At 43.3% G+C, this 25,595-nt stretch overlaps 1 protein-coding gene across 3 annotated transcripts in view; it reads right to left on the bottom strand.

The window, feature by feature from the left end:
• PRKAG2 (protein kinase AMP-activated non-catalytic subunit gamma 2) overlaps window positions 1-25,595 on the bottom strand; it is a gene marked incomplete at both ends in the record, with an annotated part of 223,964 nt that overhangs the window by 58,927 nt on the left and 139,442 nt on the right. For all 3 annotated transcript variants that reach the window (XM_080338959.1, XM_080338960.1, XM_080338961.1), the window contains one exon: window positions 13,505-13,719. In XM_080338959.1, coding sequence (XP_080195085.1) covers window positions 13,505-13,719 — 215 coding nt within the window. The remainder of the gene's footprint in view (window positions 1-13,504; window positions 13,720-25,595) is intronic.

Raw genomic sequence — 25,595 nt, 5'->3', positions numbered from 1 at the left:
TTCTTCACTGGACCCTTACTGGTGCCAGTTTGTTTCTCTGACCCTAATCTGCAAGGCCCTCTGTGCATTAGAGACACAAATATCCTGCAGCAGGTATGAAAATGATGGAGCAAGTGTATATATTTCTATATATATTTCTAATACTGTATGGTGAAGTTGAAGATTACTCTAATGATTTCCTTTAAAACAGCTTGAACAGAGTTTGCCATTGGATAAGAACTCTACCCAGAGAGATTTTCTTCATCTCAATATCATCAGAATATGACTCTCTCAGTGGTCCTAAGCAGGAGTATTTTGATCTGGAATACAGAACAACTATACATTGCTTTTACATTTTATAACTAGTAACTAGCCTGCCACTGCGGGTATCCTCCCACAAAAGAGTAGCTGTAATATTAATTACTTTACACAGTCAATTATTAGGGATAAGCAGTCACGGTTGGGGATCTTTAGTAGATTAAATGAATAACATAAATGGAACAACAATCAAATTTAGCCAAATCCTAAAAAAAAAAAAGAAGGAAAACAGGAGTGCATTCTGTGCTAAGGATGATGAAATGGACAACTTGCATTTCTACTAAATCTTCACTGCAATTACCGTACTGTGTGTTGCAATTTGTTCCCCCTGAAGACATGTGAACTGAATGTGCAGAGTGATTTCACATTTTGAGTGGCGAGCCCTTCCTAAATATGTCTGCATCGAAATGAACGTGCAGTTTAATCCCAGTGACTTGTGTCACCGACTTAACCGAGACACAGGACAGATTTACAAAATTTCCTTTGGTCTAACATCAGAAACAAGGAATCTGTCTTATACACAAACAGTGTCCTGCAGCACCTCACTTTGAGAAAAAAAAATGATACCAGTGACAGAAGAGTTAAGCACTTCTGAAAAATAAACTTCAAAGGAAGCAGAAGACCAAGGAATAGTCCAGATCCCTGGCTGAATTCTTACAGAGTTCAAGGCAGAAGTGGAGAAGAGGCAGGACTTGTGTTGGTCACCTCTCATCTCTATGTCTGGTCCTAACTTAGGTAAGGAGTCTATTCTTGAGTCAAGAATAGCTGAGGCATTCTCGACATAAGCCTCTGTGGCCAATATTCATTCCTCAGATTACTCATGGAGAATAGAGGTGGAATATAAATAAATATAATCAGTGTGGCACGTTATTAATCAAGCAGCCTAATAATTTAAATTCTGTTCTTTTTGACACAAAGTTCAAACAAGTTAAGTACTTGTGAGGAACTAACCTGAGCTTGTTAAGAACAGTGATGTTACAAGCGTGCTACCTGATTCTGCAAACACAGGGGTGCCACTTACTGTTTTAATCTATTCCAGAGTTTTAAAGTGTTCTTATCTTAAATGTTTGTTATCATATATGCTCGAAAAGATATACTTTAGCTGTTTTCACACATATGCCTGAGTGCTCCTTAGACGGCTTGAAATAGGCCCTACCTCTCATCACACTGAGGGGCACGATTGAGAGCAAGGGGAAATTATTGCTGGAGAAAGCTCCACTAATCAGATAATAAGCATGATTAAAGTAGATATTTTGTTGTGACAAGCACAGATTAAAAAACCAAAAACAATACCAAGAACACAACACAAAACCAAAAGAACAGATTAAGATAATACTAATGGTAAAAAACAAGTAAGCATCCACTAATTTAAAATGAATGGAGGAGTTAGCATGAGCCCACATTTACTTGGGTCTTCATTTACTGGCATTGAATACAGGATTATTTGTGTTAGTTAAAGTTAAGCACTTACTTAAGTACTTTAGCTGGATTGAGGCCAGAGTAGTGATGAGTAATCTGCAGAATGGAGGCCACCGAGAATTACAAATTAAAAAAAATGCTCAAGAGCCAAATCTGATTTAAATAAAAACATTTACTCTACACCATTTCACTTTCTTCATCTTAGTGTTTATATTTCAAAGCCTCAGTCATGGATAGTGATTTCACTGTGCAAACACTTATTACACAAGCTTTCAATTATGATATTTTTTAAACTTAAAATGAAACACCTTTTCCCTAACAGAGCCTGAAGTTAATCGATACCGCACTTCAGGCTTGAATAAACTCTTCAAAATTCTAGTAACCTATTAGTAGCCTACTTGTTAAAAGTCATGCTCACGATCAGCAGTTTTGAAAGGCTGGAAGCAGATCTATTGAGCCTAAATGTTAGAAGGATGATGGAGGTCAGAATGACAAGGGTGGTTTACTGAAAAATAGAGGCTACCTTCAGCTCAGAGCTGAATCACCCACGGTCTTGACAAAACTTCAGGAAATTTCCAGAGAACTGGACTGAACAAATAATTCACCCTGTGGCACGAGCTGCACTAAGCAGCAGGTAACTTCGGGGTACACAGGGAGCAAATGAGCTGCACCATAGGTGCTTTCTGCAGAGCTTATCACTATAGGACTCCAGGAGTATTTGAAAGCGATCTCAAAGAGACAGGCAAAGATAATGAAGTATTTCTCAATGCAGTTCTAGGAGAACATTAAACCCCTAAGAAGGACTTCCTCAGAGCACTCGGAGGCCGTGTGTTTGCACTAGATGTCAAGCCCACCCCACAGGTGACAAACTCCAGGCCCGAGTGCCATCTGTGGCCCCACTAAAGCTTGTGAAGTCTGTTATCAGAGTAGCTACTATTAGGCATAAACAAACCAATATATGAATAAACTTCCTCCAACACAGAGCCTATGGTGGACCTGTAATCTCCAAATAAATAATCTTTGCACAAAAAGCTAGTTTTCAGATGGCACTGAATGTGAACCTAACCCTCTTCCTGAGTTACTTCCAGATCTACTGCTGATCACTCCAGGCCTAAGATTTGTGCACTGCTGCTCATTTGTTGTTATGCACAGAAGAAATCAGCAATGACAGCAACATGCAATGGATATCTTCATTCTGTTGTGCGTGCTTTCCCTTTTGACAGCCGCTTAACTATATCTCTCCATCATTTCAGGTACACCACAGGTGAAACCAGATCATCCTCTGCACTGGGTCTGTGGTTTGACACCATCTGGAAGGAACGAAGCAAGGACCGTGCTGAGCAAGAAGCATATCAAATGTCTGAGCTAAATATTTTATGACTACAAACAATATCATAAAGAGTCATGGAAATACTGGTAAGGCTTTTCCCTGTGTTCAGGAATCAGAACTGAAAAACAGTCAGATTATATCCACGCTAAGGACCAGGGATCCACCTCCAGCAAGGTGTGTGGGTATGGCAAACACTGGGTTCACCAGTGCATGAACTTAGGTAGGGGTTTACTCTGTGGTTAAATGTCCGCAAAGAGCTGAAATTATTTATTGACATGCTTCCTTAGGGCTTTTTGTTATCGCTTATCACAAGCTCTCAAAACATGGAAATAATATTGCATTCAATATTCAACAGCCTGTTTGAGGAGCCTTCTGTATTAACACAGAGTGGTACCTCCCAGTTAACAGCGGTATGAAAACGGACTGGTTTATGTTGTCATTACAAGGTGATAGTTGAGCCACAAGAGAATCTAGCCTTTCTCAAATAATCAGAAAAATTGGCACTGATATCAGTAAAATTGAGATTAAATTCTACTTGCTCTACATTAAATGGTGTAGAAGCCCTAAGGAGATGCCTCTTCACTTCTGAAGCACGCTTAAGCAACAGACCGGAAATTCAGTGTTAGTTTAACTTAAATTAAAAAAAAAAAAAAGAGGCAGTTTAATATTAAATTAAATAACTCTGTCAGTAGTTTGTGTTTAAAGTGTTTGTTTCTGCCAAAATGGTTGTATATCAAAGTTAATGATCTGTTGAGACAGAGAGCGTCATCTTTTGAGATGACGAGTTCTCAGAGCTTTGGACCTTTGGTATGTAGGGCTGTTACCTGCGCTGTCTGAGGGAGCAGCTGGAACTGCTCGTGGAGCGATGGCAGAGCAGGAGCGAAACTGCCGTGGGGCTGGCAAGGCTGAGAACGCCCTCAACCTTGGCCGTTTGGGGTAAGCGTTGGCGTTTCAGCTGGGTTGTTCTCAGGAGATGCCCAAGTAAGGGCTGGTGAGAGACAGCATGGGACATTCCTGCAAGAAGGGGGACTCAGTCGGCTTGGACATTTCAGGGGTTGTTATATTCATTTTTAGTTTGTTTTGATGATATTTTAAGCTCTCGGGAAAGGCACACCGAGTTTGGAATAGATGCCTGGCAATGGATCTCTAGAAAAACAGTAACTATTTATTGAAGATCATTAATAGGCTTAGGTAGACATTATATTGCTTCATGGTTTTACAATAATTTCATGGCTAGTTGTGGTAAAAACAACTACTAATGAGCAAATCTACATTACAGTACACTACATCAAGTTTTGTGTGTCTATATAATCCTTATATAATGTACAGGACAGAATGTCCCATGATAATACTTTGAAAATTATCCATTCTTGAGAATGGATAACTGTTTTAAAGGAAGCTCTAAAATAAACACAGAACTCGGAAGAACTGCCGGCTTTACAATGATCTGTTGTGTAAATCCTGATGTGCTCTGAAAACATTTTAGCTTCCTATACACAATTAGTGTCTGCAGTTAAAAGTCTGTTGCTACAAACTTTAAGTACAACACATGGTATCTATGGTTAACTTATCTTAAGCCACTTGCAGCTCCTGTTCTACAAATATCTGAGTTCTGCAGAACTTTCTTTTGTGTATTTATCATTGTAAGATCTCTTTGACTTAGAGAAGTGTTACCCCCTGCCCCCCCTTTTTTTTTAATAAATGGGAAACTGTGGCACTGTGAGACCAAGTGATTTAGAGGCTCATAAGTGATCTCTGAGAGGGCAGGTGGCGGCAGCCAGCTCTCTCTGATCTCTAAAGCATTCCCCAGCTACTGGTACTCGATTTTTCTCCTTTCTAAATTCTTGTTTTCCTTAAAAACTGCAACTGAAATGCTCCTTGGATTCCAAAACTTCTTCTCTAAAACAGCAACAGCCAAATGCTTGAGGCCATGAGGAGAAGAAGCAAGGCTGCAGAAGGCATCCTCTTCTCTACAATGTAACCGCGAATCTTGGATGATGGAAGAAGCTACTTGGTGACCAGTTTGTATTACGTCCCTTTGTGCAGCACCCTGCTGTCTCTTTCTGAAGATATGTTCCATGGAAAATATTCCTCACTGTGCTCCCTAAGAAACCGGCTTGGGCAGCAGCTTGTCCGGGTGTGCAACAGGTCTGGTGGGACGTGCTCTCGTGTGGTCGCTGTCATCACGCTGAAGGGCTGCAGAGGAACCTTCTTCATCAATAGCTGTTTCCATGTCTGTAAGGAGCTGGATCCTGAGGTAGTACACACCACAAATGTTTCCAAGTAACTACAATCCCAACACCCAAAGCTTGAAAGGCCAAACACCCAGCAGCAAGCAGATAGCAATCTTGCAGCTGCTGCTCTCCCTGCCACTCAACGATCAGATATTTTCCATTGTTGCCGGGAGCTCTCTTCTGATTCCCAAGCTCTTTCCCTCACTTAGTCTTCTCTGAACCTTTAATGTTTTCCCCAGCTCTTTTTTTCCATGCTCTGTCTGTCCATCAGCTTCCTTTCTCATCTTCAGTACTTGTGCTAGTCATTTCTAAGTGTTCTAATAGACAATTAAATTGTAGAAAACCCCTGATCCAGCAAAGTGACGAGGCATGTGCACAGCTTTAAGTGCTCTAGTACTGTTGACTCCAACAGGGCTACCAACGTACTTAAAATTAACCACACATTTAAGTGCTTTCCTGGATCAAGGCCACCATCACATTGACGTGAACCAAAACAAAACAGCACCTGAGATTCAGCAACATAAACACATAAAACCTCAACCAAACGCGGGGATGTAACCTTCAGGTTACCTTTCTTCAGTGCCTGCTGCCATTGCCGGCTACGTTACGGTTACATCGAGAATCTATTCTGCCAGCATATACTGGAAATAGTGCTTAGGAACAGTCCTGTTTAGGCCAGTGCTTTGGTACGGGTTCAGAATTTGCCTGGCCTGTTTTGCTAGATCAGGCTCTTGGACAATAAGGTCCTCGGGGCAAGAATCATGTTTATTTTTCTGCTTGAATCATATGTGCTCATACACCACAAAATAGCAATTGGTAACTTTTTGTTTGGAGGTACAAGGAAGGAGACTTTCTATGTGCCAGAGATACCCTGGCTTGTGCGGTTTTAAGTGGAAAAAAAAAAGAGGGAAATTTCAAAAGTATAAGGTATTAATCTTAACACTGGTGATTTTCTATAACCCTAAACATGCAAAAATACAAAATTAAAACCTCTCCTCTTGAATTCTGTCCCCTCCCCATCTTTTGCTGACCTTCTGCCTCCATTACCTTTTTTCTTTTATTCTCTGTCGATTACTTCACCAGTTTATACTTCACTTTATAAGCCTTGTCCTTTGTTAATCATCAAATAAGATTATGCATACCTTGGGCACACACAAATCATTATTGTCTTCCTACAAATGCCCCACCCTCAGTACCAGCTGAGAACGCCGTTGTGAACAAGCTCCAAGAATCAATATTTTGCATTCATTTCACCAGCACAATGGAAACATTTTTCCAAGCTGCTGCCAAGATGGTATCTAGTCCTCTTCTGAGTCAGCAGCCCATGCAGCTGACTTTCAAACGGCCAAACTTGCTTGATTGTAATCTTAAAAGAAATTTAAAAATATAAATAAACAAGCACAAGCTGTATTTTTAAAGAGCTGTATCGCTCTCCTCATGCTCAAGCAGAGAGTGACACTACAGAACGTGAAAGCCGGGGGAAAGAAGCCGTACAGAAGTGAGTGTTATTTGCCACGTCCCCCTTATTTATCCAACTTCAACAATTTATTTCTCCCAGTTGGGGGAAAGGACTGGGGAGCGTTGAGGGGAAGTGAGAAAGGAATAGCTCTGCTCTATGTACTCCATGTCTTTTTGGCATCAACCAGCGTTTTACATTCTTTAAAGCTCTGTTGGCCATTAAAGGCAGTTTATCTAAAAATACAATATAGACAAAACTAGGCTTAGAGATATGAAGATGATAATGAATTTGTAGAGTTCCCACCCCTAAGCATTTTTTGCTTATTCTGAGCTGTATTTTCCCTCTGGTCCTATACATAAGCAAGCACGGTGCAACAGAACCGGTTCAAAACTGCGCATCTCTCCTCCGTTCTCATGGGAAGACTTTGGTCTATAATCCCTACTGCTCTGTGAATAAACAGGCTAAATGGTGAATAATTTTTGTGTTCCAAAACTACCCAGATACAGCTGCTAAGAAACTGCCAGCAATCCTATATTAAGCTGCAGCTTTGCATTAAATCAGAGCCTAAGTACCTGGCTTCTAATCGCTAGTAGATCTTACTCTTATGAGAAGTTCTGACCTTCTAGCAAAATAGCTGGACGCTTTAACAAGTCTAAAATTCAGAAATGTACTGTGCCATGAGAAATCAGTTCAGTGGGTCAAACCAGGCAGTCAAAGCACCCCCTTACATCACACTACTTATTCAAAAGTTACCTATTATTTATGAGGCCGATCCTGAGGTTTAGCCTTTTTATACCATGCATAGTGCAGGACTTAGGGTGATAAAAGTAACTTAGCTTTAAGCTGCTAAGTCTGTCTTCAAGATGATTTTGATACTGATGTGTATCATAAAAAAGACTCATAGGTGCTGTGGTTTTAATTGTCTTAGCTACTTATAGCCCTGTGAGCGCTGTCAAAGCAGCTGGGGATTGATTGGACTCCACATTGTGGCTACTCATCCTTTCCACCTCACCTTTCTCCTTTTGATCTAGGACTAGGAGGAACAGGAACTGTAGCACTTTATGGCATTAAAATAAATTATCCACTGAGTGAATCCATAGATAGTTGATTAAATTATCTCTGTGGCTGCAGAAAAAGCCACAAGCTGATACAGATACACATTTCCTCGGGGGAGAAAAAATCGTCTTTATGTAATACAATTTCTCTGCATCCTAAGATTGAATCTGAACCCAGCAACCAGAATACAATTAGGGTACCAGTGTTTCAGGAGGTTGTGACTGAAGATTTTTCTTCTAAAACAAATAAGTAGCTTTAGAGAAAAAAAAGGCAAATTGACCAATAGAAAATGGCTAGTAAGGTGTTTGTTGCATATTTTAAATACTAAGGGAGAGAAGAATACCAAATGTGATACAAAAGGTAAGACTAATAGGGAGAAGGTAAAGTGAGAGAACAGAATATTCATAAAATGGAAGTTGTAATTAAAAAGCAGTAGTGTGGTGTAGCTGAAGCTTTCTGGTTTTGTAATATTCAGTTCCAGTGAGTTTACTGGTTCATTTATTCTTTATTCCACTGAATCTCTATGGACTTTCCAGCCATATGAAGTAATTCTCCTGTGAGCCTACATTCAATTCGGTGGAGCCACCACGCTGCTCTGTCAAATGAGACTGAAATCAAATCAGGTGGGCTCAAGACATTTTTCCATTAATATGGTATCTAATTCTTACCTAGTTCATCAAAAGCTATTCATTTACGGTGTTTGCAACTAATGAGATACAGGAAAACTGTTGGACGAATATGTACCATTTTTAAATGAAACACCCTTTCACGTGGCCTGCAATAGTTCCCCTAGGGAGAAATGTTGAAACAATGATGGCTTGTTACAGCCTGTAGGATTTGCTAGAGAATAGAATCATCTCCCCAGAGAAGAGCTGGTATTAAGGCACTTAGGCCTGGCCTGGCCACTACAGCACTGCAAGGGCCTCCTTCGCTGGTCAGTGATGGCCATTCTGTGACCATTTCACTGCGATCTAAATCAAAGCTGAATCGCAGTAATGCCCTGGCACTCTGATATGTTGGCTTAAACCACATGAAGGCTGAAGTAGAGAGTTCTTGCACATTTTCAGACTGGATTCCTTTTTTTCCCAGCCTTTTCCCTCCCTTTTTTAAAAGACAACATCAGAATCAAAGAACGCTTTTCTGTTCTCTTCATCAGGTTGAAATCTCTTTAATCAGCCAGCTGGCTTATGGAGCTCTGACGGGTGGCACAGGCTTTTTGGAGAGAGCCGGGCTGGTTCCCAGGCTCCGCGCCAGCAGCGGCCAGGGATGTAAGAACCTTCCACGCTGAACAAGTGAACAGCGCTGGTTTCGAGTTCACTACCCTTTGGCTAAGAAACAGCACAAATAACCTTGCAGGGAGGTGCTGCTGTTGAACAGGCAGGTAGATGCAGAAACAACCCTGGTTCCCTCTCGGGCTGAATACTGCAAAACCAGAAAGCTTCAGCTACACCACACTACTACTTTTTCATTACATCTCCTGTTTTATTAGTATTCTGTTCTCTCACTTCACCTTCTCCCTATTAGTCTTATCTTTTATATCACATTTGATATTTTCCTCCCTCTTAGTATTTAAAATACGCAATAAACATCTTAATCATTTTCTATTGGTTAATTTGCTTTTCTATTGGTTTAGAAGAAAACATCTTCAGTCACAACTTCCTGAAACACTGGTTTCCTAATATATTTGTATTCCGCTTGCAGTGTTCAGATTCGTGGCAATCAATGTACATTACGTCTCTCCCCTTCCATATGCTGGAGCAGCAAGCACTGTGTAAAATGGGTATGGACTGTATAAAACGGGTACAGACTGGACTCTTTCAGTCCCTCCTGCGTGCTGTATCTGCAGTTTTAACACAAGCTTAGAGTAAATCTCAGCCTACCTTCTGGCTGAGATGCCTTCTTTTCGAGAATGTTCTGGGAAGTTGCTTGGCTCAGAAGTTATTTGGAGAATGGTGGTTCACTACACAATTATAGAAAGGGCCATTTGTAAGCATGTTCTGCCTTTGTCACGTCTTCTGAGCAGAAGAAGCTCCAGCCTTGTTTTTCACTAAAAGAAAACTCAAAGGCAACTCCTCAGTTTCCAGCTACCATCTTTCTCCCTGGCTTGGACTCCTCTCATGCTGGGAAAGAGGAGAACCGTAAAGACAAGGAAATTATGTACCACAAAAATGCTTGTGTTTGCAGGAGACAGGGAATGCTGCTATTTTCACGGTGTCTTATTAAGTGGAAGAAGAAGGGACGAAATGAAAAGTACACAACCACTCAGCTCAACGCACTACATTCCACTCTAAAATACGGACAAAGCGGAAATCGGGCAAACAAGTTGGATATTGAATTTGCAACCTCTCTACATTCCTTTCATGGTTAGTAGTGATGTCACATTAGAGAAGAGTTATCATTTACCACTTACTGCCTGAAGGTTACACAGTCCAAACAACACGCGGCCAAAGTACAGAGTCCTGAACTGTACTGTGACAAATCAAATTGCTCCTTCCCTGTTTAATGTGGTGCATCGGTGTAGCTTTGATCTCTTATCAGCTGAATTTCTCATTGTAACCCTGTAAGTCCAGCAGCAGGAACAGGCTCACACACAGAGGAAAGCCTGGAAAAGCTGCTGCAATGGTGCGTCACAGCCTCAGCACATCCAGCTTCAGGCACCGTGCAGAAGCGCCTCAGAAACGCAACACCCGGAGTCACTCTGTCACCAGCGCGAAAGGCTGTTCTGTCCCCGGAGATCTGATTCATCCCCTGCAGGTGCCTCTCTGGGGGATGCAGACGCAACCAGAGCTCCTGTGCTCCCGACTTAAGCAGCTCAGATAGGTTTCTAAAGTTAGGTGGGATAAATCCAGACCTTAGCGCTTATCACAGACATCCCTTTAGCACGAGGTTAATTGCTGAGGTTTGTATACTGTCTTGAGATGATACTCGCTGAAGGAGGATCTGTGTCTGGAACTGTCTCCCACTTTTTATTCTCCCTGCCAGAATCTAAGGTTTAAAAATCACTTTAAAATATACACTGTTCTAAAGGCTACTAAACCATGAAAGGTTTTGATTACATCTGCTGGGAAAGAAATACTTTTATTCTTTCCTATATACCTTCTCTCTTTCTGAACAGATTTAACCATTCTATGCCACAGTCTCAAACATACAAAAAAAAAACAAATACAAAATCAGTTTCAAATGGAGTTAGCTATAAAAATGAGCTAAGATTAGCTCCAAGTCCTGGTACTGCACCTTCCTATAGTTATCTGCTGGTCTGTGTTCGGTTTTTTTAATAATACTTCCGGCTCTGGGTCCAAGGTTTCCTCTTTGCTACTTATATATATATATATATATATCAGCCATGAATCATTTATAATAGTTCTGGGATCCGACACATTATCGCCACTAGTTAAACAATGTAATAAGTAAATGAGATTCAAGTTGACAGAGCCCTGTAGATAAGAGTCAACTTCTCGTTTCAGATGTCAACGTGGAAGCTTCTCTGTCATTAAACTGAGCATCTAACAGCATGGCCACTATGAAACCGTTTATCACATAATTTATAGCTTGTTTTTTAAGATAATTTGAATTGTTATGCCGAACAATGGTGATCTAAGTAAAGAGGAAATTGAGTTTGCCTTTTACAGATTGGCACGTGCATCGTGAAAGTGTGTATCTGTTAACACATGGTTGAAATACAGTACTCAAATCAAGGATGTTGGTCTATTTGTAGCTGTCCCAAGTAAACCAAAACAACTAATGATTCATTGGCAGCCCTGCACACTCACTGTTCTCAGATATAAACGAGGACAAAGGGTAGAAAATAATCAGGTGCTATACATCCTGTATAGTTATAGATTTCTGCATCTTCTGAACAGGAGACAGCTGAGTCGAACATATAGAGTTGCCTTCCAGACTCTCTCTCATACATATATACAACCACAACAGTTGATAAATACTTGCTGAGAATTCTGTTTCTTTATTCTGGCATCTTCCACTCAACTTCATATTGTCCAAATCAGCAAATTATTAAAAACAATACGAACTTTTCAGTCTTTCAGTCAGTGGAATGTGCTAAGATTATGTTGTTTCCCCACTTCTATTCTAACAGGTACAAAAGACTCCTCTGTAGCTGCATAACACAGATAAACACATTCATATGCAAATAATGTGACGGATTGACTGAAACCTACCAAAATAGCTTTGTGTCCTATGAGCCTTTGAGTTTTGTAATTTATGTGTCCAAGACTATTAGAACTTCCATGGAACAGCAGTGAGTTGGCTGGAGAAAAGTTAGTGCTAGAGTTCCCTAACTCTAAGTGTAGGATTTATTTTATGTAATACTGTAATTATTTACTTTTGCATAGTAGCAGAACAGAAAGTCTGTATTTTGCAGGGAGAGCTTGGCTTGCTTAATCTAGAAAAACAAAGGTTGGCTACAGGTACCACAGGATGTAACAAATGATGAATGAAAATAATTATAAGAGCAAACGGTCATAACCTGTCCATGAAAAAAAATCAGGTTGAAAAGCAGAGACTTCCTAACCATTAGAGAAGGGATCCCCAAAATAGGGTATGTGAACACTGACCCAGCACCTAAACACAAAGCGAAAGGTTTGGAGATCACTGCGTGAGCCAATTCAGATCCAGCTTCCCAGGCCGAGCGGGAGGAAACTTCCCTTTTAAATAAATCACTAAGAACTGGAACAAAACAGAACTTGTAGTCATTCAATGGGGAAACAGGCCTCAGGAACCTTCATGTGCTTTACAGTTCTGGATACAGCAAATGGCAAAGATTGTGTATTCTGAGGAAAAAGAGCAAAAAATAAAGCTGGGGAAAGACAGATGGAGGGTGGTTAACTCTGGTGACAGGTCACGGTTTGCTTGTTCCATGAGGCAGGGGAACTGGGGACAGAAAGTTAAGGCAATGGCATTAACATGAAAAAGCAAGAAGGAGCAAAAAGGCAGAGGAGCACAAAAAGAGCAGAGGAACACAAAAAGAGCAGGGGAGCACAAAAAGAGCAGGGGAGGAGGGACACGGCAGCAGCGCGGATGCTGCGGTGGGGAATATCAGAGGCTGGAATTCATCTGTTCGCAGGAACTGCTGAGTTTGGGCATTCCCCGGAGCTGAAGAAACCACTCTTACGAAGAAACCTCAACTGCGTGGGAGGCTGGATAAATACCCTGGGAGTGCTGCTCTCGGTCCTCTCCTCCCTGAGCTGAGGCAGGAGGTGTGAAAGCAACTGGTGCCCTTCGTCACCGGTTGTCCCAAGCAGCTCAGACTCCAGAGGCAGCAGGAACTCAGAAACCTGCAGCTCATACGGTGAATTTCTTTTTGATGTGCTCCCCTTGTCTGCTCGCTCTCTCACCAGCTCTTTTAAGGCAGATGAAAAGACAATCCTAAATAAATTTTTATCCTTCTCCGAAGTGGCATCGCAGCAGTGTACGCTGGGATCTGTAGCCACTGCAAAACCCACTTAGGAATAGCACAAAAATGAGTTGCTATTTGGGTAAATCAGCAGGGGAGCTCCCACCTTTGGGTTCCCAGTGCCTCGTGAGCTGACTACTGGGAGAAGCTGGGACAAGTCTGCAGTAAAAGCCCGTGATGCTGTTCACATTCTGTTCCACCGTGCGGACACACACGCTCTCGCCCATGGGTTGTAACACAAGACTCAGTTAACACGCAGCACGTTTCCCAGTGGCAAACTGGACACGTGCTTTACTTACTGGTTTTGAGGTAGCACAGGGAGCTGGAGCCATGACGGGAGGCTTGGCTGCGCTTTGAGACGGAGGCAAAGAAAACCTCTGCCCTGTGTCCGGAGGTGAAGAACAGTGAATCCGTGTTTCTGGTCTCTCGGGCTCATGTTTATAGGATTCCAGAGGAAACGTGGGCTGCTTGGTCACTTGCGTTGGGGTAGATGGAGAAGAGGAGAGGCCAGAGGCTGCAAACGAGAATAATTACCCAAGATCAGCTCAGAAGAAAAGCTGACGGAAATCTCAGCTTTACAGTGAAACTGTTATTTTTTATCACATTTCCCCAGGCTAAAAGTGCGTATCTCACCTCCTCGTTTATGAAAGGGAATTGCTCTGCGTTGCTGTTAAAACTCTTATTGTTCAGCTGGTTGAACTTTCTGATCCATTTAGAGGGAAGCAGAGCGGCAAGGCCAGAGCGCTGGAGGTTTGTGTTGTATTAACCTCCTGTCTGATGGCTGATTTCTAAAATGATCCTCAGTGCTGATTTTACTTTATTGTTATAATTTTAATAGTCCTGTGAGTCCCAGGATTACCTCTGTCTCATGGCAAACTGCTCAAGAGCTTTAATGGTTGCTTTTTCTTCTTTTTCATTATTTTACCAGTATCTCAGCCAGCAGTTAGAATAAAATTAGGAGCAGAGGCGAAAAGAAACTGCATAATTCCCATGAGCCTCACTCTGCTTTCTAGAAGGCTCCTGGCAATGCCTTTATACAAACTAGAATTGGTTTTGGTGGCCTTTGAGGAGAAAGTTTTTTCACATCTTTTGCTGAAAATCAGTATCAGCAGCAGATCCTTTCTCTTGCGAGCATCCTGTTTGTATTTGACACGTTATCTATCCCAGCTGTATTTTAGGTTACATTCGCAGGGCAGTTCTGAATTGTGATCAAACAGATGGTTTAAGCCATATTTATTTTCCATTTAAGAACCAGCAGGCATCCACATCCAACTAGAAAACTCCAAGTTACAACATCTGTGTTTCTTGTTATATCTATATGTACGTCAGCGAACAAAGGATGGCTCTCTCATGCCAACATAAATCAGGACAGACCTAAATGCATAAAAACTTAGAGGCTGAACAGAGCTACGTGTTTTTAAGTGGGCTGCAGGCACCTCTATGATCTCTGAATTTGATTCACTTGCACTTCCAGATATTTGTGCAGGTGATCAGTTAGTCCAGAGGGGACTCAAGTCCATTGAAAGGGAGCAGATAAGTCAGCATTTAACATGCATAAAATCCCAAGCCATTCAGACAAGAGTTTGAGAACACGATAATGCACCTTCATGACAAGTCCAGCTCATCTCCTCGGTGTGAGCTTTCAAAGCTCCACCAGAGGTTTTTGTTCCATTCAAACTTTCCATCGGTGGACGCGCAGCCTCCACGGGCCCTTCCTTGCAACCCGGGGTAAAGTGCATTTGTACAACTCCCTTTACACTCATTACCTTTCAACATCTCATTTTACCTCATGGACGGAATCTTCAAAGAAAACTTTGTATTGATGGCGAGTAAGAATAAAACGCAGCAATGACTAAGTTGCTAGATGCACAAGACTAGAAATCCAGCAGCTCAGGAAGGGAATCTATGAAGAAACTATGATTCCTGACTTATCTGGGGAAGAGTTACCATATCTTATAAATAACAGAATCAATGAGGAATTTAGGTAACTGTTTAGCTATCATTCTTAATAAAAAACGACCTTTCTTGATGGCTTTTATATATGAAGAGACTTAAGAGAACAGAATAGCTCATCCAGAAACCTGCAACACAATAGGCTTTAATGTGTTTTATTTGAAGTGGTGCAGTGTAATGTATTTATTTCTTTAAAATAAAATCCTAACTCTCACTGAAAAAGTTTAGCTTTGCTGGAGACAAAAAGGACCCCCTGCTCAGTCCTTTTCCAGAACTGCAGCTCCCCTCCAGGGACTTTAATTCCATTTCATTCAGTGACCTGCAGCAATAACCACAGATCCACTGGAGACTGGCTGTTGTGGGCAGATAAAATGCTGCTTCACGGGGTGAGGCAAGAAGAATAACGCCTGTACTTTGAATGTCCTCAACTTCTGCTGATTTCAGTGGGACTGGAGATTGTTCCACATCCTGAAAGATTAAAACACCACCTAACGTGCCTGTGCAGTTTGTGCTTACAGAGAAATTTAGGTAAACAGTTCTGGGGAAGATGCTCCTCTGCGTTTTTATGGATGTACAAATGTTTCCTGAGCACTCAGACTGGGGTTTGAGGTGGATGGCAGCTGTAATCGATGCCAATGTAAAACCACTAAAAGGGACAAAACCACCATTAGATCTTAAAGTCCTGCTGCTGGGATGAATTCATTGTGTGCTGATGTATTCAGCAAGTCTACAAAACCCATTTCCAGCATCAACAAGCTCTACCAGAAGAGCTTTTACCAGACGTAAGGAAACCACACCGTCCTACCAAGGCTGGCCTGCCACGTGTGGAGGACATCTCTAGGACACGGGAGATGTGGACCAAAGGAGACCAAGGGAATAACATCTCTTACACCCTGTGAAAGCTGTTGCCACCTCACTGTAGATGTGGAGCAGCACAGCCAGGACAGACAGCGTGGTTTCCATTTTATAAGAACATTCACTACTGCTGAGTCTCCTTTTGGATGCCAACCTTGGCCACTTGGCTCGGGTTTGTATGGACGATGAGCATCTGTGACTCCAGCAACTTCCCTGGGAGCAGAACCGTCTGTTTCAACAGTTAAAACATCAAGTGCTCAACCTGAGACACACACACCCTAGCACACATTTGAGATTCAGTTTTTCTGTGGCTCAGTTTCTGCACAGAAGTAGAGGGAAAAATGTCATCATTTTTGCAGGGAATTGGGTTTAATTATGTAATTAAGCTTTTCAGTCTTTGGTATTTAAAAGCCAACCTCATAGCATTATTGTGGCATCCATGTTATTTACATTTGTACAATACTGAGACTGAAGGAATAACCCCACAGGAAATGTTAAATATTTTTATGACTATTAAAACAAAAGACTTTTGGCTGCTCTGATAGAGCTCAACATCCTTACAAAGAGTTTTATAAAAGCCCACCACATAGCAGAATGAAATCTGTAACACATCCCTAGACCAAAATCAATTCAGAAGTGACATAACTTTGTATTAACGTTAATCCTATTGGACTACTGTCTAAATAGGCAGCATTGGTGTAAATATATAGTTATATATATGTGCAGTAGCTGACCTGTTCTACTATGAAATATGTCAATTGAAGAGACAAGATACAGCTCTATCCCATGGCTGAAAGCATTTTATTTTGGAGAAAGTTCGCATAAAACAATTAAGCAGCGACAACTAGCCAACAATTCTAGAGTCTCCTATAATGAACCTGAAAAAACCCAGTAGTACCAAGGATTTTGGACAAGAAACAACCTTTGAGATTGGCTGCAGACTCTACTCGTTCTGCTAACAAGATGAACTGATATGGCAAGTAACTATCTCTTATGCTAATGTTTATTTCATCAGACAATGACATGCATAATGAAATGTGATATTTTCATGTTAGGAAACTAAATTGCTCTTCTCTTTTCCATAATATAAACCAAGATTTTTAGAAAGAATCTAGCAGATCAGTTACTGTGTCACTGGCTAACACAAGGTTTTGTCCAGTTTCCTATTGATCATCCCTGTCCAGTTCTTGAACAGTCCAAGAATTTTGCTTCATTCTGATTCCTTTCTGCTTCAGCTGGATCTGCCCGCACATCTCCTCGTGTTTAGACGAGGTTCCTAGGGACGTGCTTTAGTGCTAGGGTTAGTTTAGGTTATGGTTGGACTCGATCCTGAGGGTCTCTTCCAATTGAAATGATTCTATGATTCTATTCTGTTGGATGCAAGAGCCCCAAGACAGTGCTGCTGCTCCAGCAGAGCCCTCAGCTCTGGCCCAGTTAGCATGCAACACTAACTGGTATTTAGCTGCTCACAAACATGCAAAAATGATGTTGTTATCTTTGCTTGTTTCTCTAGGTATTTGCAATTATTTCTTCTAAATAAAGCCCTTATTTTGCACAGAATTCATTTCTCCACCCACCTACTTGGGCATTCAGATCCAAACCAGCCCTTTGCAGATACATAACAGGAAAGGATGAAGCGCTACGTTGTCAGCCGTGTGCTCCCACGGGAAGAAGGGTGACTGACCTCCTAAATTTCCTGCATCCCCCGGGTGACACCCACCATTAGTTCTGTCACCTGCATTTCATGCCTGACCTGGCAGGATGCATCTGGTGGTCTGTGGGAGGAAGGATGCTCACAGCCCAGCGATTCCTGCCAAAGCCGCCCTGTTCTATCAGCCCTTTTCCAGAAAGGAAAACAGCCCCAGACCCCGTAAACCTTTGAGTCACCTGCCCACAGATGCTGCTGCTGGGGATTTCAGGGACGTGCTGATGCTCCTGGACAAAAGGCAGCTCCAGGTGGTTTGGAATAGAGTCACAGTCCCCTCCTGAGGGCCCAAAGGCTGCTCTCAAACTGTATTTTTGTATTTATGCGTTTAAGATGAAGTTGCTAAAACTGGTGAGAGTTACTGGCCATGAAAAATAAATCACTTTTGCATTTTAACTCTTCCTAGGAAACACACTTCAGGTTGGACATGGCACTTAGTGCCATGATCTAGTAAACAGACTAGAGTTGGACCAAGGGTTGGACTCAATGATCTCTGAGGTCTTTTCCAACCCAGTCGATTCTGTGATTCTGTGATTCTCTCGTCCTGTACTTAATCGAGCAGATAATGCCATTGCTAACACATAAAGCTGTTGCTAAAATAGCTTTCCATAGGGACATGTTCATTTACCATTTAGACTGAAACTTCACAGAAAAAAAACACCAAAAAAGGAATTTCCATGTGCAGTGGGGCGCTTTGTGACACTTTTTGTCTGGTTCCTCCCCAGGACAACACTGTCCTTTCATTTCCATTCTTGGGCTGGCAGAGAACAGAGAAGGCGACTGGCTGCGGCCGCTGAATTTTAAGCAGTCGGCAGCACAAGTGAATCTGAGTTGAGCCGGCTGTTCATTAAGCTGATTCACTCTTCAGACACAATACTATGCTAATTATGACATGCGAGCAAATTGATGCAAATTACGTGAAATTAAGTTTAATGCCACTTAATGGTGGTAAAACTGTGAAGCCAGAAGCAGGTAAATGGCTGCTCGCTGTTGCTGTTCAAATAGAACCGGGGATATTGACACCAAGTGTTGGAAGTTAAAAAAATATAAATAAAATTAAGCCTGAAAAGCGATCTTAAGAGTTATTGTACCAAAAACTATGCTAGATACTGCCTAAGAAATGTCCTGCTGTATCTAGCATTTTCACTTACACACCAGTTCAGGATACCTCCCACCCTACAAAAACTACAGCTTCTACTGTTGAACATATAGCCTGTATCTGCAACCATATAGCCCATACCATCGCTCCTATAATGGCCAGGCCTTCCAGTTCCCCATCTAAGCCCCCAGGTTCCGCCTGAGCAGCATCTCTCCTCCCTGCATTATAAAGCAAATTTGTTTCGGTCCTATTGAAGCAGCCCCGTGGTTTGTCATGTAGCTGGTACAGCATTCAATGGGAAGTTTACTTGTTGCCAAAAACATCTTTCGGATTTTTTAATTAATAATAGGAAGAGTAAAATACACCCTTTAAGTCATTAAAAATGTTGTGCTCTCTGACAAGTTTCGCAGGGAAATGTATATTTTTGCAGTAAAAGTCAAATTTCTTTAGTTCAAACATAGCAGAGGAAACCACTCCTTAGTGGGCTCGGCCACAGAAACAGCTGAACCTGAAAGCACCAACACGTGCTTGAGAAGCTATTTCGCTTTGTAAAACCCCGGGCAAAGCCGTATCAGTTTCCAGGACTCAGCCCATCCTCCTCTGCTCATGGTTTCTTTATGTGCCTGAACAACCATCTGTGGGATCTTCAATGTAACAGCTTTTCCTCGTAAAACCGAGAAAGTCAGGAGCTTCTGAAGTGTTTAATTAGTAACGTTTGGAGAAGTTTTTCTTTCTGAAGGTCTCAAGGCCGCTCATCAGACAGGTTCTCTCCCACCCTGCCCAGAACTGGACATTAGTTATCTCACGTGTGTCAAATGTACTGGAAAAATCTGCAGAGGCTTGGCACGTTATGTCAGCGTGGCTTATCAAACAGAACTGAAATAGTGTTTCATGTCCTAAGAGGAGCTTTTCCAACCGCGAGCAGGCTGCACCTCCTGCCTCCGGCTTTGCGGGTCTCGATTTTGTGTTGTTTTGCCTTTTGGAAGCGCACTGCGAGGCTCTGGAGATGGTACCGGAGCAGTTGTCATCTGGCTGATGTGTGTGACAGGCTCCCGGCCACAGGCTTCCAAATTTCTATTGGAATACGTGAGCTGACTCGATGGTCAGGAGAGAGGTGGCTGCCAAGGGCTGTGAACCTGGGCGATAGGAAAGCTGCAGGAAGCACTATATAGGATCCAGAGATGTATATAATTATGAATTTGTTGCTTTTAAAGCAACAAATGCATGGGATCCAAATACAGCAAGCAGAGAGCAGAAACCCCGCACAGAGCATCCCTCTCAATGGGATTTGTCTAGTTCTTACTGGCAGAAAGGTCCCCACCTGGCTTCTAACTCCAATTTTCTGCCACCCCTTCTCCTTTGTCTTGCAAATACTGGAGAGAATACCACGGGCAAATCATTCATAGCAAAGAAATGAATATCAGTCATGAACTTGATGGCAAAGAATGGCTCTTTTTTTGTTGGTTTGGGGTTTGTTTTGTTTTTGAGACAGCCAAATGTAGTTTCCACTGCTGTTTGACAGCCTGACAGGTGATAAATGAAGAGGTCCTGGTTGAGGTAGCTACTGAATAGCTGCCTGAGCCAGGCACAAGCAATTAGCTTGGTATGTTAATTATATTAGGAGACTCAGCACCAAGAGTTCACCAGACAAGCCATGTGTTTTCTATGTCAGAAAACAGGCAATGTGCACCTTGCCAGCTCAAGTGCCAATGAGAGGAGTCAAATATTAACCTCAGCAGGTACCACCACGATGGGAAAACGTCATGCAGAACCACAAGAAGCAGAGGGAGGAGGTTTGGGTGTGCGTCTCTAGGAGATGCACAGGTGAGCCAAGACTGGTTTATCGTCCCGTGCACCCGCTCCCGCAGAGCATGGGCTCGAGCAGCTTGCAAATATCCATGTTTCACTTTCTGAATCGTCTGGCAAACTTTCAATGCTGCCACTGAGGGCAGAGCCAGAGGAGGCTGAAGGGTGGCACCTTCCAAAGGGCTCCTGCTGGACACAAAGCCAGACCTGCCGAAAATGGGATATGACATTCAACAGCTGCTGCCTGGGGGTAACTGCGGGTTATAACAAACGCTAACGGTGCAGTACTACGATACCATCTAAAAAGCTGCTAAAATGAAAATCAATCACCCCTCTTCATTCAAACCACGCTTGAAAGACACGCGACATCCGTGCAAACCCCGAGTTTCTTTTCCCGACCCGAACCAGATGACTGACGAGCGTAAGCAGATCCATGCAAATAAGCCACGTGCAGCAGTTGGCGTTTATCGACATCCCGGTAGCTGCTGAAAGAACAGTCTCCTCCGAGTCCCCGGCCCGTATCGGCACGTTGGCCGGCACAGCGCGGCATCACATGGCAGAGGTTCACATGGTCGCCGGGTACGTGCTGGTCAGGGCCAGCTGCCGGAGGAACAATGCCTGCAGCATTCACACACACCTGGCACTGCCGCCTGCGCTTCGTGCTCAGAGCCTTTCACCAAATAACTTTTGTTTTCTGTTTTAGCCAAGACGCCTGTTTGCTAAAGCAAAAATTTAACAGCTCTGCTGGTTTGAGCCCAGCTGGGCTGAATGCTCTCCTGCCATCCCCGAAAGCTGCAAACTGCCTTTGGTGACACTTCAGTGTCCAGCCCTGTCTGTCTGTCCGTCACTCTGTCGCTCTGCTAGAGGCTGTGGTAATGGCTTTCTGTCCCCACGCTCTCCTCTGCTTTTGCACAGCTAAACTTCCAAACCGCAGTTGTCGTCATCGTTTGCGTTTTGCCACTGTGTGCAATGTGCTTCACAAACATAAAAGATAACACAGGCCCTGACCTGAAAGGTTTACATTTCAACAGGCAAAGAGGAGGAAAATTAAGGGCATAAAGGCAGGAGGGGGAATGTTTTATGCACAGTGTATAAAGACAAGTTTAGAAGTAATTACTTGCTTGTTCTAAGGCTTAATTTCACACTTACAGATCTCAATCACTGCGTTAAATGTCAGCGTTTCAAAAGCAGCTGCTGGGGTTGGGGGGGGCAGTTGCAGAATGGAGGGAGTTGTTGCTGCTCCTAAGATTTATAAAATGCTCATCCATCGTAAATGTAAAATGAGGGAACTGAGGCAAAGATTTTCTGAGCTTGCTTGCTCTAAATCAGTGCCTTAACCATGTACCTTATTTCTGCTAAAACAGAAGAATACCCTGTGGAAACTCAAAACAAAACCAACCAACAACAAAACCCACCGAAAAACCCAACACAAATATGTCATTAGTGTCCCAAGTTAAGGAAAAGAACAGTCTAAATCCGAGCCTGCAGAACCCCACTGAAATCATTACGGGTGATTTCATCTGCACGGTACATCTACTCTCTGTGTAACTGACTGACGGAATATCAATGCGCATAGAAAGCACCGGGATACCCATTTACAGCGTACGCGTGCGGGGCTGGGGAACGTCCTGTAGAGAGAGTTTGGGCTGCACCCGGCAGAGGTTCAGAATAGCAATTTCATTTCTCAGATGATATTAACCGCAGTTCCCTACTCTTACAATGAAGAAAATAGCTCTAGAGGTGCCAGCAAAGGCATCAGAGTTATGACGGGACCGTGAGTCTCGCAGCACAATTTACTTCTGTTTATTTTCTGCAATGCTTACAGGGGCACTGAGGTGAGAGTAATTAAATATTTGCGAAGTCCTCCGAATCCTTGGGAAAGCTGTAGCTAGAGAGCGAAGCAGTGATTTGCAATTTCTCTGCTTCTGAAATTCATGTTTTTCAAACCCTCTGTTCTTCTCTTAATAAAGGAACAAAAAATCGCCCTCATTCCAGCTCTTTTCAAAATTCAGCAGGAGTCCCGGCTCTGCTTCAGCCCGTGGCGTTCGCCTCTCCCCGCTGTGTCTGACTCAGGCTTCTGTCTCATCATCATTCTTATCTCGCTAACCTGGGAATTAATCTTTTGTGCGCATATGGCGCAGCAGAGATGACACGGTGCTCTCCAGCACACCTACCAAAGCCTTCTCAAGAAATAGCTAATGACTTCATGGCTCTTGTTTGATTGAAAATAAATTGCTATGGGTCTGCTCCTGCTCCTTATGCCGCTTGGTAGCATAATTTCCATTTCCTTCACTGGTATTGGATCACGCTTTTATCTGAACATCAGTGCAGTAAACGGCTGCTTTCTCTAGACACCAACCACGAAATAACCCAAACAACACCAGCTTTCTTCTGCCTTTCACAACTAGATCTCAAAGTGATGTAGATTACAACTAACCCCCTGTCTCTGTCCTTCAGGTTAGTTTGAATTTGGAATGGTTTCCCAATGCAGAACAAACACTCGTCCTGGCACGAGTACGAGGGCAGCGAGAAAGGGGGTGGGAAGGGAGTGGAATCCCTTTGTACAGTGTCACTGCTGGTTTGTACCACTCGAGGCGTGTAGAAAACTACAGCCCAAGTTCTTCTAGTTGCTGTGAACAGAGTTGTCCATCTGGGGTCTGGCTGAGGGCACAAGGGAGAAAAAAGGGGCAGCGGCAGCTGCACAACCATATGCTGAAACCACAGCTATATCAGAAGACTTAAAATATGCCCTGAATTGGGGTGTACTTATCTACCACTGGCAAGTCCATGCTTCCCATATATGAAGAATCAGTTACCATCCTGTTTTCTTCTCCGAGCACAGAAGCTGGGTGAGATTAAAATCAAATGAAGCCCCGTCCTCTCGCTGTGATTCGGCACACTCCTACCAGTAACATAAGGACTGTCATGATACCCACCAATGAAATGAGGCTGAAGAACAGCATTATCACATCTGTACCTCAAAACTGCAGGGAGGAGCCAGGAGGTACCCCAAGAGGCTACCCAAGGTGTACTAAAATGTACATCGACAAAGTTTTAGATGCTGGTGTTGCCGTAATTGTGCAAGTCAAACACAGCCAGCCAGCATGCTGGGCCATGAGCGCGCAGTCCCGTCTGCTTGAAGGAAGAGTTCAGCCAGAAGTAAATCCCTGATTTGTTAACAGGAGCATAAAGGGAACTTTAAACACATACCTGGATAAATATCACTCCCATGACATGAACCATTGCTCACCCTGGGATATTTAATGATCCTGCTGTTCTGGAGCTCCGCTTAAATTCCATCATCTTATTATTCTCACCTGCCCAAGAGTAAAATTCATACTCATGGGAAGGGACTAAACTCCACTGCACTGGATCAACCAACACCTGGTCTGATTTTACATCTCTACTGTCAAGTGTTTATATTTACCACACACATTTCTGATATTTCTGTGTCAACTACATGACGCAAGGTTGGCTCGTGCCTTCTCATCCACATATGCTTCCTTGGCTCTTGGTCTGTCTCCTCCTTCTGCAGACCACGCATCTCCTCTCTGTGCTTCCCGCTAAAAATATCAAATCTAACGCTCCACTTCAAGTCCACTGGAGACTGACGCTATTAAAGGAAATTTGAGGAATTCCTCACACATTTCCTTTTTTCTAGTTGCTTCGCCTTCTGTTTGCAAGCTGATCTAAACCTTCCTCATCCCCTTGTGCCCTCACCAGAACACCTGCACAGGGAGCGGCTTCTTTTGCCGGCTGTACCGCGGGTTGCGGCTGCAGCGTCCCCTCAGCAGCCAGCTCAGCGGTGCCGCGAGCGCCTGGCAGGCAGGAGCACCAGTGCCCTTTGGCAGAGCACACTTACATTTTCCAGGCAGTTTTTCTCTCCAGGAAATCCTTCCCCTCCCCTGTCACCCAAGCCCAGCTTGGCCCCAGGGCCCGTTCCCGGTTGCTGTGACAGTGTGCCCCCAGCACATGACAGCAGTCACATTCCTGGCTTGCTCTGCTCCTCGGAGTTATCATCCTGCAGGGAAGCGTGTGAAAGCGGTAGGAGCCACAAGGACTCAGCGTGTTGAGAGCGAGTGCCCAAACAGCACTCTTTGGAGCAGGGGACACCTTCATGCCAGACACCTCCCGCAGTGGGAAACGTGATCTATTAAGCAGATCCACCTTTGCCCTTTCATTCTGCCTTTCCCCCTTTACCCCAATTCTCATCCTTTTGCAGGTGTCTCCCCAAGTCCCTGGGGACTCTGGTCTCACTCCAGCACATCAGAGTCAGCTGTGGACAGGCAGTTCACACTCCAACTACCCTCATTTCCCACTCAATGCTCTAATGCCAGGTAGGGATTTCACAGCCATCACTTCAGTCCTGAGACTTGGGGAGGCTGAGCCATGTCTGTTCACATACAGACAGCAAAGCGACAAACCCGGAGGACCAGCAGGCTTCAAACTGCAGAAGCCAGGCAAATCCAGTGGCCATAAAAACCGCATAAAGGCAAATGGAGCGCTTGGTGCTTCCACTACATGGTGCAAAAGCTCTGTGCATCTTCAGGGATGCACATTTGCCAAGGCCCTGCCTTGAAGTTCGCTACCTCTTTGACAAGGACAACACAACATCTGAAAGCCTGGACATAAGAGATGCAGACAAAGTCTACAATATGAATGTTAATATACTGCAAGAGGAAAAAGCGGGAACAATTCTGACCAGTTAACACGCCAGAGAAGAAAAGCATGGACAGGCTTTAAATATCTGACCTCAGCATCTCCTTCCCTAGGTGGATCAGTAAGAAGGCTACACCCATTCCTAGAAACAGCTCTGCATTACAGACCAGCCTGTGGGCAGGGATCTGATTGTCTGCCCTATTGTTTTCTGTAATTCTACAATGGTGAAGGAAAGGAAGTGTACAGAACACACCTCTGCCCTTTTATTTAAGGCTTTAAACCCTCAAGAATGTGTGCACACAGGGGCAGACAT

The sequence above is a fragment of the Nesoenas mayeri genome (genome assembly GCF_963082525.1).
Source record: "Nesoenas mayeri genome assembly, chromosome: 2".
NCBI classification, from domain to species: domain Eukaryota; kingdom Metazoa; phylum Chordata; class Aves; order Columbiformes; family Columbidae; genus Nesoenas; species Nesoenas mayeri.
The sequence above is the reverse complement of the archived record's forward strand: the minus strand, read 5'-3'. Positions and strand labels throughout refer to the sequence as shown.